At 47.9% G+C, this 14,427-nt stretch overlaps 1 protein-coding gene across 1 annotated transcript; it reads right to left on the bottom strand.

Moving 5' to 3' along the window:
• Nucleotides 1-795: 795 nt before the first annotated feature.
• LOC311338715 (uncharacterized protein) lies at nucleotides 796-14,271 on the bottom strand. Its single transcript, XM_084464033.1, has 11 exons — nucleotides 14,168-14,271; nucleotides 13,048-13,237; nucleotides 12,809-12,900; nucleotides 12,215-12,447; nucleotides 11,390-11,626; nucleotides 11,096-11,170; nucleotides 9,718-9,934; nucleotides 8,990-9,198; nucleotides 8,139-8,211; nucleotides 4,054-4,171; nucleotides 796-1,538 (listed from the first exon to the last, which is right to left on the bottom strand). The coding sequence occupies exons 1-11, from the start codon at nucleotides 14,181-14,183 to the stop codon at nucleotides 1,343-1,345; spliced, it is 1,656 nt and encodes a 551-aa protein (XP_084320159.1). The 5' UTR covers nucleotides 14,184-14,271; the 3' UTR covers nucleotides 796-1,342.
• Between the last annotated feature and the right edge of the window lie 156 nt (nucleotides 14,272-14,427).

The following is a 14,427-nucleotide window of genomic DNA, read 5'->3' as shown; positions in this document are numbered from 1 at the left end:
GTGTTATTGCCTTCAAATAATGGCAAATAATGGGCTTGATAACCTCCCGTCGGAACTTGGTGTCCTTAGAATAAGGAGCTGCCTGACTTTAGACTGCCCCTTAGTGTTCATGTTTGGTATTACACCCACACGTGTCACTTGGTTCTAGATAAAAGTCATCGCATGTTTATGCTGGTATTTCGTCGAAGTTTCGAAAATCGTTGACTTGAAAATTCGTCATTTATTCTCCTATGGAAAAAAAAAAAAAAGCGCATATTTCCTGCCCTGCTACAGTGGCGGATAAACAGCCTAGATGAGAGGCGATCACATCTCTCTCCATATCTTAATAGGATCCTCTCACTGCCCATTCCCATTAATGACCAATTCCCCAATTATGCAAATCGGACGGCAGTCACTAATAGTGAGAATCTGAAGTTGCCCACATAAACACCAACACGGTCTCATTGTGTAGAGTGCGCTAATTGGCCAATCCTTTCGGTGTAATTGCTGGGAGTGGGGTCGCGTCCTTGTCTAACCTATCTTTTAAGTATTGTTTTTCTAGCAGGAAAACAGTATGGCAGGCAATTAAGACAGCGCTCCCGAGGGCCACTTGAGGGACCAATTGCAAGGCTTTGGGGAAAGACACGAAAAAAGGTGCAGTTACGATGTAGCTACTCCCAGAGATATGCATGTTACAACCAGGATAGGTCAGTGACTGGAAAAGAAAATATCTGAGAAAATATTTATTTATGTATTGAACCATATACACAACATAAACACCACAGAAACAAAACATTTGTATAAATGAGATGATCTTTTAATTTTCAACAACATTCTACAATACAAATCGTCTTTCTTCTTTTGCCGGAGGTTAGGAATGTCATTGACAGCTTGTTCCATCAGATTTCACTAACATACACTGTTTGTGTGAACAATATGCAGGCACAAATTGGACCTACAGTATATTGGTCCCATTTCACAGCACCTTGTTTAACCCCCAGTTTAAAGTCAATATAAAAAAAAAAAAAGGCTATTCCAGTTGTACCGACTGTCACATTAATCACGCTGAAAATATCTTTGGAAGAAGAATAACAATTGGTTGGCAGTGATCTGAATAAATGGATCTGCAGCTCAATTGCCGGGAAAAAAATAATCACGTCGTCCAAGAAGTTCATGAGAAAATAAATCCTGAGAAATATTTGCGAAACCGTGCGTGCGAAACTCTGAAAATAAAGATGATACGGTCTCACGGCAATTCCCTGGAGTGCAACCAAAGTTTCTCTTCTCTTTATTTCCCCTCTTTTTCCTCGACGCACCTCTTTCCCTCCTCTTTCCCCCCTCACACTCTGCCTCTTGCCTCTCGCTACCACAGACTTTGCCCACCCTCTATGACTAAGTTATGCCCTGTCATGTAGCCGGACGCGTCACATGCCAAGTAGACCAGGGCCGCTTGAAGGTCTGTCACTTGCGCCAGCCTTCCGGCTGGGACGTCTGACAGCCAGCGCTGCACCAGGGGCCTCAGACTCTCTGAGTGGATGAGAGGAGTGTCAACAATACCTCTGAAAAAAAAAAAAAAAGAAACGACGGTGAGAGAGGAAGAAGAGAAAGGCAAGGCAAGCGCCGAGAGAGAGAGAGAGAGAGAGAGAGACACAGACAGACAGACAGACAGACAGAGAGAGAGAGAGAGAGAGAGAGAGAGAGAGAGAGAGAGAGAGAGGACAGAGTGAGAGAGAGAGAGAGAGAAAGGGTGAAAGAACAACACAGTGAAATCAGAAGGCATCACACTTCAGAAGTCAAAAGTGACAGTGGTGTCTCGGAGCCACCGGTTTGGTGACAAAAATAAACCCAATTATCGTCTGAAAGGAGAGGCCATGGCGTGGCATCTGTGATGATGTTTTTTTGGGGGTGTGGGGGGGTTGTGGTTTTTTGCCTTTGGGGCCTCCAGTGGCTCTTCTATTGACTGGCATGTCTCAGGATGAGCCACTGAGGATTGAGCCGTATGTAAAGTACATTTCTTTCGGCGCCCACGGTTAAGAAGATAATTAAAATTCCCGGAATTGTTGTGCGAGTGGTTTTTTAAACTCACTTGACAGCAAGAAGCCGCTTAGAACCAGTGTGTGTGTGTGTGTGTGTGTGTGTGTGTGTGTGTGTGTGTGTGTGTGTGTGTGTGTGTGTGTGTGTGTGTGTGTGTGTGGACACCGGAGTGGTATTAAAAAATATATAAATAAATATAAAAATAATTAAAATAAAAAAAACAGGTGTGCTTGTTTTTGTTGGGTTATTCATCTGAGCTCCTACGATCGCTCCGGGGGCTTTCACACAAGCTTTGATGCTGCAAGTGACTACAATTGAGTCTCCCCATGCGACTTTAATTTGGTTCAACCAGTGCTTGTTCTCGCACTTAGCTGGATCACAGACCTGGCGTTAAATAAACACGTCAACACGGCCGGCGGCTAATTCCACGTGACTCCTCATCCTTCTTCCTGCACCAGCGACCTGACTGAACCGACTGAAACGCCTCGCGGTCCAAATCATCCTTTTAAAGCCAACGTATCACCGCGCCTTGATATCGAATTCCAACATTTGGCAAAATAAGCACTGTTAACCAAGGCGCGCGCGGCGCACCTTGGTTAACATATTCCACCTCAATTAAATTTCTCTTCAGCCCCGTCCTGTTATCTGGAACCTTTCCTGGCAATCAGAGCTGCTGTTTTCCCTCTGCCAATTTTCCAGATAATGCGGCTTATCACCGCCGCGGCTAAAGTTGCCAGCGGAATCAGCCGGCAGTCAACCCGGCTGCGCGCTAATTGTGTCCCCCCTTTTTTTTTTTTATGCATATTTACCGACTGTCACTTCAAGGAAATCAGCTGCCCATTGAGACAGACACCGCTAGAAAGGAGAGGTGGGGGGAAGAGAGACAATTGCTTCTTTGCAAATTAGAATTAGCAAACAAGCTGGCGATAAATAATGCTGAGCGTGGCGTGCGAGCGAGCGGAGGGGGGGGGGGCGCTTTGTTCCGGGGCGTCGGCGTCGGGGTGGACCGGTGCAGCCTGGAGGTGCCGCGTTGGAGGGGCTCAGGGACGGCAGGGGGGCAGGGAGATGCTCCACTTAACACACGCGCACGCACGCACACACGCACACGCACACACGCACACGCACACACACACACACACAGACGCATTGAGGCACACACGACACAAACACCTACATTCATTTATATACACACACACACACACACACACACACACACACACACATTTATATACCACACACGCACACACACACACACACGACACAAACACCTACATTCATTTATACACACACACGCACACACGCACGCACGCACACGCACGCACACCTCTGTGCCCGTCGTCTCGTCTTCCTTCTGCTCAGCTTCACAGACAGACAGACACAAACAAGGCGCCATTGTTGTAGCAACACTCCGACTGAGGATGCTAATTAGATTTTGTAATTGAATAGAACAATTAGAGCAAAGTGTTTGCTTGATTCATCCCTCAAGACGTCATCTAATTAAGCACTGATGCATTGTTTGAGGGCTTAAACGAGCGCATCACTCTCCACACACACAACAGGGTTTCGCGTTTCTCTTTTTAACACGGAAAAAAGCAAATACAATAATCATCACTTTCTCTGGCCACCCCCCCCCCCCCCCCCCCCCCCCCCCCCCCCCCCCCCACACCCCCCCCCCCCCCCCCCCCCCCCCCGGCCGTTTAACACACTCCAAGAAGGTGGACCGTTTTTTATTTCTAGGTTAAAAAAAGGTGAGGCCGGACACACAGACGTGCGGCAGAAAGGTTTACAATAAGGCTTAAGGCTCTGGGTTCGAACCCTAGTGGATGCAATCTACCTGTAGGCATCTTGGGTAAGATGCCCAAACGCCCCCCCCCCTCCCCCACCCCCCACCCCAACCCCCACCAACCCGGGGCCTACCTGCTCCTTAATGACATGCATCTACAATTATTCACTGAAAGTCTCTTTGGGTGAACGCGCCTCTCTAAAGGACCGAGGGAAGAGTCGACGGTAAACAGGAGGCCTGTAGAGAGAGGCACCCACGGTGAGATGCAGTTGACGTTGACGCCTCGGTCGATCCACTCGGTGCCCAGCGTCTGCGTCAGCTTCACCACTCCTGCCTTGGAGGCGTTGTAGGACAGCTGCTTCTGGGGGTGGGGTACTGCGTGGGGGGGGGGAGACGCAGGAGGAAAGGAACGACGTAGGAAATTAGAAAATGAAGGCGCATTAACACAGGATAGTAAGTGAGGAACCCACCAGTAGTTAGTGTGAAAGGCTGAAAGGTTCTGGGTGAAAGCCGCATGATAGCTGCCAAAAAGGACACGCAATCTAAAGAAGATCCGCTGTTAATTAATTAGTCATAGTCATAATAAAGAATAGTCATAGTCTTTATAGTGAATGGAAGTACTGCATAAAGTCCAAATGGCTTCTTACACCTCAAGATCAACAATGGCAATCATTTAGATATTCACGAATATACTAATAAAAACGGGCAAACAACCAGTGAACCAGGTTCCGTAAGTGAGAGAGCCATTAGGAAAAGTGTTGTGTGTGTGTGTGTGTGTGTGTGTTGTTGGCTCCTAGCAGGACGGTGCCACGGGGGCCGTCCGTTTCCAAAGCCGCCGACGGGACGGGAGGGGCCCCCTGCGGTTCCCCTTTCGGAAAGGACTCGTGTAAAATTAATTGCTTCTAATGTCCGGCTACGCGTGGCGGCCCGGGCAACAAAAGAGGCGGGCACGCCATTTGTTTGCCCCGACCATCACAGATGCCGCACGCTGCATGGACGCGCGCAGGACAGGGCCCTTCGCCGGCGCCAGTTGATTAATCATGGCACGGAAAGCTCCAAGTTACATACAACTTTAGTAGTTAACCCCGTCACCCGGGCGACCGCGCTGCCAATGAGCGCGGTACAGAGGCTGGGATGATGAATGCCAGCCAGCTGCATGGAGGTGGGCTCCTGGAGGAGGCAGGACTGGGCATCCTGTACACATCACTCACATTAAGAAAGAGAGGGGGGGGGCGGGGGCGGGGGCTGTCTGGTGAGGATATTAACACAAGGCCGTGCTGGTTGGTTGGGACTGGTTTGCCAAAAGGGGAAGGGTAATGAATGGCTGGAAGAGGAATATTGTTACGATTAAACGACAAACTTTGCGTTTCGTAAAAAAGTCGCACCGCAACTGGTTCCTAGCTTATAATAACCTTGGACATAATTGTGTACTTTGTTTTGTTCGATGGTGATTTCATTCATATTCTTAATAAAATCACATCCTACAACTGATGTATTCTACAAATTTAAAATTCGGGCCGGTCCGTACCTCCCGTAACAGAATCTTATCGTATCAACGCTCCCAAACGCCCTCCCACTCCCACTCCCACGCCACCACGCCACGTCACAGTCAGTCTCACAGCCAGGGAGAGTGGACAGTCACTGTGATCTTTGATTCTGAAAGTCTACCACGGGGGCTTAAGCTTAGACATCGGGACTTTAACATAACTCATTGTATGGAGTTTTACTTCAGTTATATTATATTATTATGGCAGTATTTTATCTGTTGAATTTTATCTACATGTAAAATAATAAATTTGATAATAAACGACTCAAATAAAACATAAAACATAACAAAAAAAATAAAAATATAAAAATATAAATAAAATGGTAAGGGATACGTCCCCTCAATCAAAGGCAGGTCTTTTGTAATTGAGTCGTGACCGATACATTTGGATGCAGTGTGTGTACGGCCACGGTCCGTACGCAGCCCTAAATATCGGTGCAGGAGGCTGTGGGAGCCAAGGGGCAGGAGAGGGGGGTGTGCTATAGACAACTGCTGGTCCAATACCAGGGGCGCACAGACCCTGGTTATGTACCAAGGTAGGCAGACCCTGGCCAGGGGATCCAGCGCCAGGCCGGGCAGACCCTGGCTGGGCCCAGGCAGTGCTGGATGAAAAGAGTTCGCAAGAAAGAAGGCGCAGAGCCGAGGACTTAAGACACAGAGAGTGAAGGCAAAATCCGACTTATCAGGACAGGAAACACAGCTCAAAACGCCTAACATCGCTAATCCCCACGCGAGGACCCCATGATATGGCTCCCAAATACCATTCAGAAAACGCCTTCATCCTTCAAATAAACCCACATTGATGTTTTTCTCCATCTTGAAGAGCGGTAATCCCCCGGAGAGAGAGAGAGTGAGAGGGAGAAAGGGAGGCAGAGGGTAAACTCGCTCCAAAGCCCTCTTTAATATTCCGCCTATGGCCCCCGTTTTCAACGAGGGGAGAGAAAACATGCTCTTTATCAGCCATGTCTCTGTGTAGTGAGCCGGCCACAGTCAAAATGATATATCAACCTTGGATTTGGACCAAATGCAGAGAGAGAGAGGGAGAGAGAGAGAGAGAGAGAGAGAGAGAGAGAGAGCGAGAGAGAGAGCGAGAGAGAGAGAGAGCGGGTCCTGTTGCAATTATGATGCAGCCGAGACACATGGGGATAACTAACTAACCGAGAGACGCAATAGACTCCCACCTGTCCACACCACACCACACACACGGTGGAGAGAAGGGCCTGGGAGGGGGGGGGGTGACAATATCAATTGGGATATTTGTTGTTCATCTGTCACTGGTGGCATTCTGAAGCCAGTGGCGTGCGCACGTGCGCGCGCGCACACACACACACACACACACACACACACACACACACACACACACACACACACACACACACACACACACACACACACACACACACACACACACACACACACACACACACACACACACACACACACACGGTTTCGGCAGATGGACAAAAAGCTGTCATTGCGCATTTTAATTGCCCACTTTTTTTTTTTAGTTGGGGAGGGGAAAATGGTAGACGCCATTTGGCCACAACAGGTCCCATCTGATTACACATTATGACAATATTATAACAGATGCCCGGACCAATAAAGCACATTCCTGAAGGACTGCGCTGTAATGCGAGCAATTGATCACTTGTTCCTACTCCGGCGCCGGCCTCTTTAGCGGCATGATGTGCGGGATTTCCAGTACGGCTCCTCCTGCAGCGGGTGCAGGCCCAGATGGCACGGAGGAGGAGGAGGTGGTGGCCCTGGCTAGATCTCCATGCGTTCACCCTGGAAGTCTTTCACCCACGTAGGCCCAAAAAAAAAAAAAACGTCTTGTAGCGCAACGCCTGCCTTCGATCACAGCTTGAGGTCACTTGCAACTTCTCTCTCTCTCTCTCTCTCTCTCACTCACTCTCTCTCTCTCAACCCATTTCCCTGTCCCATCTTAAGGCATTGAGGAAAAAAAATGATAAAAGATTTATCTGCACACAAGTCATAGTGCAGACTACACTACTTTCTTTGGAGAAGGAGAACATGGGTTTTTATTTTACTTTCGGAGGCCCTGCGGTGCGTAAAGCCCGTCTTCCGCCATTCAGACGCGGCCACGGGTTCACAGGAACCCCCCCCTCCCCTTTCCTCTCCCCTTCTCATCCCTTACCTCCCCTCCCCTCCCCTCCCCCGCGTCTTGGACCTCGGCTTGCCTTTCCGCATCCTCTCAGAAGCCTCCATGCGGAGAGGATGTTTATTATGATGCAAAGTTGCATTGGTGAGACGCAATCACAACACACACAGGGAGAGAGAGAGAGAGAGAGAGAGAGAGCGAGAGAGATCAACACGCTGTAGAAGAGCTGAACAGGGGTTTGAGTTGTGAGAGAAAGGCAGAAGAAGAAGCTGTGTAATCCTATTGTGAGGGGTTTTCCCCCCCCCCCACCCCAAGTTCCCATGTAGTCGACTCAGATACGCCGGGCATCTGAGAGATGTGTGTCGTTTTCCTACTGCCGTCATCTCTTCATTTCGTTGTTTTTGTTTTTTTCCCCAGCTGCTTCAGACCGTACAACTCGATGGTGCTAACGTGGCGACTAGACATTGAATGTTTTCTTACTTTACTTCCTCTGTCTGTGCCAAGATTTAGTTTCAAACCTGGAAGAGCTCCAAGCCCAACGTGTGTGTGCGTATGCGTGTGTGTGCGTGCGTGCATGTGCGTGCGTGTGTGCGTGCGTGCGTGCGTGCGTGCGCATGCGTGTGCGCGCGCGCGAGTGTGTGCGTGTGTGTGCATAGGGTTGATTCATCGCTCACCTATTAGACTGGCCATGGAGGCGGTGTTTATGATCTTGCCGTATCCTTGCTTCAGCATCACGCGACCTGCAGCCTGGAGAGGTGAAACAGCCAGGGGTGAAGCGCTACACGTCTTAACACCGTTACGGTTGAGCAGTCGTATCCCAGCAGAGACACGATGGAGACGGATCACCAACACCCCTAGCGTACACACCCAGCGTTAGTAGTAGTATTTTCTAATTTGGCAATGCTATGACCTTGACTGGCATGAAAACCTAATTTCTTCTCCTTGATTTATAGCGTTGGTCAGGAACCATATTTATTGAAGTGAATCCATCCGGAACATTTTACAACTGTTATTTATTATTTTGTCATTTAGGTGATGCTTAGTCCCCTTTAAAAGTGAATATAGATACAGGTCCCGAAGGAGTAGAGAAATGGCCTCTTGCTCGGGGATAGGCGCTGGAGACGTTTTGGGAATCAATCCGGAACCTTTTTGGCTGGGATTCGTCCGCCCTAGCGCCCCCCCCCCCCCCCCCCCAGAGGACCATACTACCGCCCTGGCTGGGGTGGAAGGGGTGGGTCGTGTAGTTGGAGAACAATTATACCAAGGTTACTGATGAACAGTCACCTTCGCTTACGAGGCGGCTTTACAAAAAGCAACTTCAACATTCTGGAGACAGGCCGTCGAGGAGCCAGAAGGAGTCAGTCAGGGCATTTCGCCCCTTAGAATGCCCCGGTAGTTCAACAGCCCCGAACAACTGGGGTTTTGAACCCAGCGCCAGAAGAACCGTTAGGCTGTGGGTCTTGACCCCGTCCTAACCACTAGTCTAACCTACTTGGGCCCCGGTCCCGCTGTGTTAAGTACCCACCTGGCAGCACATGAACGTCCCCCTGAGGTTGACGTTGAAGGTCTCGTCCCACTCCGACAGAGGGGTGTCCTCGCTGGCAGAGTTCATGTTGACGCCGGCGTTGTTGCAGGCGATGTGCACCGTCCCCCACTTGGCGACCACCGTGTCCACCATCCTCTGGACGTCTCCTGGCTGGCTGATGTCCGCCACGATCGGAATGCTAGGGATCCCTGTGAATTATTGTTTTTATTACATTATTATTATAAGTATCGGTTGGAATTGTGTTTTATAATACATTTTATGATCAAACTTCTTTTTTTTTTACTGCATAATGCATTACTGTTATATTTATAATACAGCTGAACCTAAATCGTTATTTGACAGACCGAAAATTTGCCAACATTTTGGCCTTTACTATGCCGCCATCTTGTGGCCAAAGAGAAAAACAGCAGCGCTTTCAGGTTTAAAGTCATCCCCACGGCTGCATCATAATTGCAACAGGACCTCAACCTGGCGATTGTCAGTACTTGCACTTGGATCTATGAACGGCTTTACTGTACCGACGGCGATATATTGTTTCACTTCTTATGAAAAATGTACTTATTGTAAGTCGCTTTGGATAAAAACGTCTGCTAAACGCCCTGAATGTAAACGTAAATAAACGTAAACACGTCATGAAGTCGTAGTGCTGCAGCACCGAGGTCCCGTGACCCCTGACCTTTCCTTTGAGGGTGACCTTTGAGGCTGACCTTTGAGGGTGAGCTCCTCCACCACGCTCTGGGCCTTGCCCTCGTCGATGTCCACCACGGCCACCTTGGCGCCGGCCTCTCCCAGGGCGTGGGCGAACCCCCGGCCGATGCCCTGGCCGGCGCCCGTCACGTAGGCCACCTTACCCCGGAGACGCATGCGGTCCAGCACCGAGGCCCCGCCCACGCCCCTGAACACCGCGTCGTCCGTTATCGCGCCCTGCCGACGCAGACGGACACACTGGACGTCAAACACTGGGAAATGAATGACCATCAAGCTCAGTAATGTCATTAAAGGGGGTTTTCTTCAGGAGTTTGGACGTCGGGTCTCATTTCCAAGTGAGCCAGTGTGTTATTTATCATTGGAGACGCGTTTTCAACACTTTTCATTCAGTCCTTCTAGTTGCAGAAATCACTGGTGCTAGGCTAGCGCATATTACCTGGAGTGCGCTTCTCTGTTTACCTTCTGCTGTAGTGAATCGGTTGCTACACCGGAGCAAAGTGAAATTCCGCCGCTGCTGAGAAAGTAGTCCCCCAAAATGTAATGTGATCATTGCGATACAACGATAGTTTTATTTCTAATATTATTCTATCAACACAGACATTTACATCGATAGTCGGGCATTATAATTGGTTTGCATCGGGTGTACTGTGGAGTGGGTAAAACTCTTTTTATTGGCAGGCTAGCAGTTCCCCTCGACTTGCGCTAGCCTAGCACCAGCGATTTCTGCAACTAGAAGGACTGAATGAAAAGTGTTGAAAACGGTCTCCAATGATAAATATGAGACCCGATGTCCAAAATCCTGAACTACCCCTTTAAGTATCAGGTAGGGGCAAGTGTTGACCTACAATGCAATAGCAAAACTTCTGGGGGGAGACGGCTCAGAGAGCCTCAGCCAGGAATGTTCTACCAAAGAAACTAATGAGGACGAGAGGATGAAGCGTCCAGAAGGGGATAAGTGAAGTCATTGCTTAATTTCTTAAGTGGGCGTGACGTTGATGACTTTGATTTCCCGTTGAGCTTGTCTGCATTTGTGAGACTGTTGGCGTTTGGGGTCGACGCCTCCATTTCAATATGCATTTAATCTAAGAATGGAAGAATGACCTTAACTAAAATCATAATGTAGACATTTTTGTAATACCGACCGAGAATCAAAACATGTAGGCATGTAGGACATTGCATCCAATAATAGACTGATACAATTTGATAGTGAGCCAAAGGCACTATTTACATCAACAACTAACAAATTGCTTCTCCGCTACATTTTTTCCCCATCCTCATAGCTGCCAAGTAAAATAATGAATAAGAAATATACATGAATTTCAAAATTAAACTAAAGCATATAGCCTAAAGTCTAATGAACCACTGAAGGTATCGTACCAGTTGGAGAGCGGAGGCGGTAGCCATGGGAACCAGGCGGATGATGCTGATACCATCTCTGAGGGGCACGATGACCTGAAGGACGCAATAAGACATCAATGTTTTCAGTTCTCATATCTCAGACAGAACAACAACAACGCTGCCATTTAGTCAATAGATAGCGAGCGCGGGCACACACACACACACACACACACACACACACACACACACACACACACACACACACACACACACACACACACACACACACACACACACACACACACACACACACACACACACACACACACACACCTGCTCCACGCGCGGATCATCGCGAACAAACTGGTTGAACCGTCGCAGGGCCTCGGCGTTCTCGTCGTGGACATCCCGGAGATAAACCCGCCCCTTGAACAGAGAGTTGTCCACGCAGATCACGCCGTCGGGACGCAGCAGCGCGTTATCCAGGATGAAGTTGTAGTAGTTGATGTAGTTGTTTTTGTCTGCGTCGACGAACACCATGTCAAACTGCTCCCCCGCAGCCGCCAACTCCTGGTGATAAAAATAAAAAACGGACGATAGACGACAAGGACGACAAGTCGGTCAGAAGCGGGCGAGTTCCTTAACCCTTATCTTCAAACTAAAACACACAGGAGAGTTTGGGGACGGCAACGTGTGTTATGAACCGTGGCACATGAGCAGCTGTGGGCCGTGTGAATAGAGTAGTACACTCAGACAACGGACGTGAAGGGGCAAACGACTTTGATTGATCGACCAATGACAAACAGAACCGAAGTATGACTTTATTAGCATTCAGGTCATTATTTTACTGACGGTGATATGAAATAATACTGTTTTATATTTAGCCGTTTCAGTGCCGTTTTTTTTCCCCATTAGCTTCCACAGCTGTGGTCGCTAGTCTTCCTGGGGTCCACATAAAACACAAAAACAATACAGACATATAAACATACATACTGTACAAAATCCTATCAATATCACAAAAGTTAAAAACACTGTATAGATATACACAACACTTCAATACATTGTATAAACATCATTAACCTCTCAATAAAAAAAACAAAGTCCATTGACAGGAGAAAAGGTGAGTTTTAAAACTCACTCATACCTCTGGTGTTTTACCTTCAGGGTGTCCATGGCCGGGCCGGTCTTCACCGTGATCTTCTTGCCGTGCGGAGACTTGTCGAAGAAAGGCTGGGAGAAGTCCTTCAGGTAGGGCTCCAGCTCACAGGCCACCAGGCGCCCGTCCTGGGGCAGCCCCTCGGCCATGGACAGAGCCCCGTAGCCCGTGAACATCCCCACCTCCAGAACCCTCTGGGCTTTACTCAACCGCACCAACATCTTCAGAGTCTGGCCTGTGGGACAACACAGGGGACAAGGTTCAAAAATGGCCCAGATTTCAGATTTGGATTTTAGTCATCAACGTTCTGCATATAGAAGAACCATGGGACCAATGAATGAATGAATGAATGAATGAATGAATGAAAACTTTATTGAACAACAATTAACAAAAGTGTTCAAAAGGATAAAAAAACACAGTAAAGCCCAAAGGCTTGTTTCCATTGTGGTCCTTTAGACAACACATGGACTAAAGCATGGAGGACAAACACACAACAGCACAGTGGACTAAAACGTTGAGGAACAAAGGGGAATAAAATAAATAAAACAAGGGATAAGTTCCCAAGACACACAAACAGACAGTACAATAAAATATACCTTCTACGTGGCCCGTGATGCACTCCTTCGGCAGGCAAAACATAGTTTTCCCATCTTTGTATGCCTGATCCCAGTCGTGTGAGACTGTTTTCCTGTTTTTTCCGGGGGCACAATTAAGTCCATTCATTAATGTAGAATTAGTTGGGGAATTTCACTTCAATTTGTCGCCTGTGATTTATAAAGTACATTGTTTTACAAATGTGTAAACGTATATAGTTGTACATAAAACCAGGACCTACGCGTTTAGTTCTGCTAGCTGTTCACTTTCCTTGGTGGTCATTTCCTCCAAGTAGCGGTCCAGGCCGCTGGCTAACTCCAAAGCCTTGCCCAGGTTGTCCTTCAGCTCCGTCGGGACGTGAGCCATTCCTTCACATATCTCCTGAGCTCTGGTCAGGTACTCCACCAGGAACTCCACTGGTGTGTCAGGAACTGTGGAAGTGTCATATTACAATATATTGCCGCTTGTGTGAATAGGCCTTGACTAACCTGTAAGCATATACTGACTGAAAACGTAATCATAGGCTTAAGGTTTGCCGATACAGTTCAAATACAGTTGTATAGCTTTTGTTTCCTGTGTATAATGACCTTTAAAATAAAGTTGTATGAAGACACTTGTAGGCTTACTTATTTATTCCCTAATAGAATGCCATCAGTAGGCCTAATAATGTTTTGTTTTTTTCTCATTGACTGTCAATGAGAAAGAAAAAAAACATGGCGAAGTGCGATCAGTTGTCAATGATTGACAACTGATCGCACTTTGTCATGCTGGCTCACTCGGTCACAATGTTTATACGGAAACTGCTTAACACAATTCCAGTTCTTAGTTATACACAATTGTATAATCAAACGATCACTATTGTTGGGAAAAAACAGTCTGCCTAGTTACTTGACCAGATAAAATGAGACGGAGAGGTGATAAAGTCTGTCAGCACGAGGGCCTCGGATTTATTGAGTAAAGTGGCAAACTAATACTGATTCATAAAGCGTGAGAGATCGAATATTCTACGTCCCCTAACAGCGCTGAGGTCGTCCGGAGCTTCGCCTCCGTGGAAGTTCTGCTTCAGAAGAGCACCCCGTGATCCGGTGCATGTGAAACTTATAGTATCTTTCCTAGCCAGATGTGTGCGCTAGACTTTGTGTGGGTTATCGAGGGTTCTCTTGTCCCTGAGCCTCCGGGTTGTGTTGTCTTTCTGTGTGATATGTGTGTCCTCGCCATCCAGCCGTGGCAGAGTGTTCTCCGCAGACTGATAGGGGGCTCCAGGGTCATCTTGACCCTCTTGAATGTGTGGTGTGTTGTGTTCGTTAGGTTATTTTTGCCCATCACTATTAAGACCATCAGAGTCCTATAACGTCCCTTACCTTTAACTGCTTGCATTGGTGCGGTTTACTATTTTTTCCGGATAAAAGGTGACAATTAGTGCCTAGTGCCCACTCTGGTGGAGGTGTTGAAACACAAGTCGAAAGTGAGTACAGATGCGCGTTGTGTAAGCTAAACTAAAGTCACGTGGTATCAAATCACTTTCGTAACTCAAAAACTCGGTTGACGTTACGTGCAGAACTGGGAGCAGACCCAGAGTTCCCCCAGGGCAGTGTAGGAATGGCCTTTGCAGTGATCAACA

The sequence above is a fragment of the Micromesistius poutassou genome (assembly GCF_964030765.1).
Source record: "Micromesistius poutassou genome assembly, chromosome: 2".
Taxonomy (NCBI): domain Eukaryota; kingdom Metazoa; phylum Chordata; class Actinopteri; order Gadiformes; family Gadidae; genus Micromesistius; species Micromesistius poutassou.
This window is presented reverse-complemented; position numbering and strand designations above follow the sequence as displayed.

Excerpts from the sequence above, each read along its gene's own strand:
- LOC311338715 (XM_084464033.1), bottom strand. Across the intron at positions 11,627-12,214 it reads CGGCCATGGACACCCTGAAG|GAGTTGGCGGCTGCGGGGGA; the intron begins GTAAAACACCAG and ends TTTTATCACCAG. Across the intron at positions 4,172-8,138 it reads CTCCATGGCCAGTCTAATAG|TACCCCACCCCCAGAAGCAG; the intron begins GTGAGCGATGAA and ends CCCCCCACGCAG.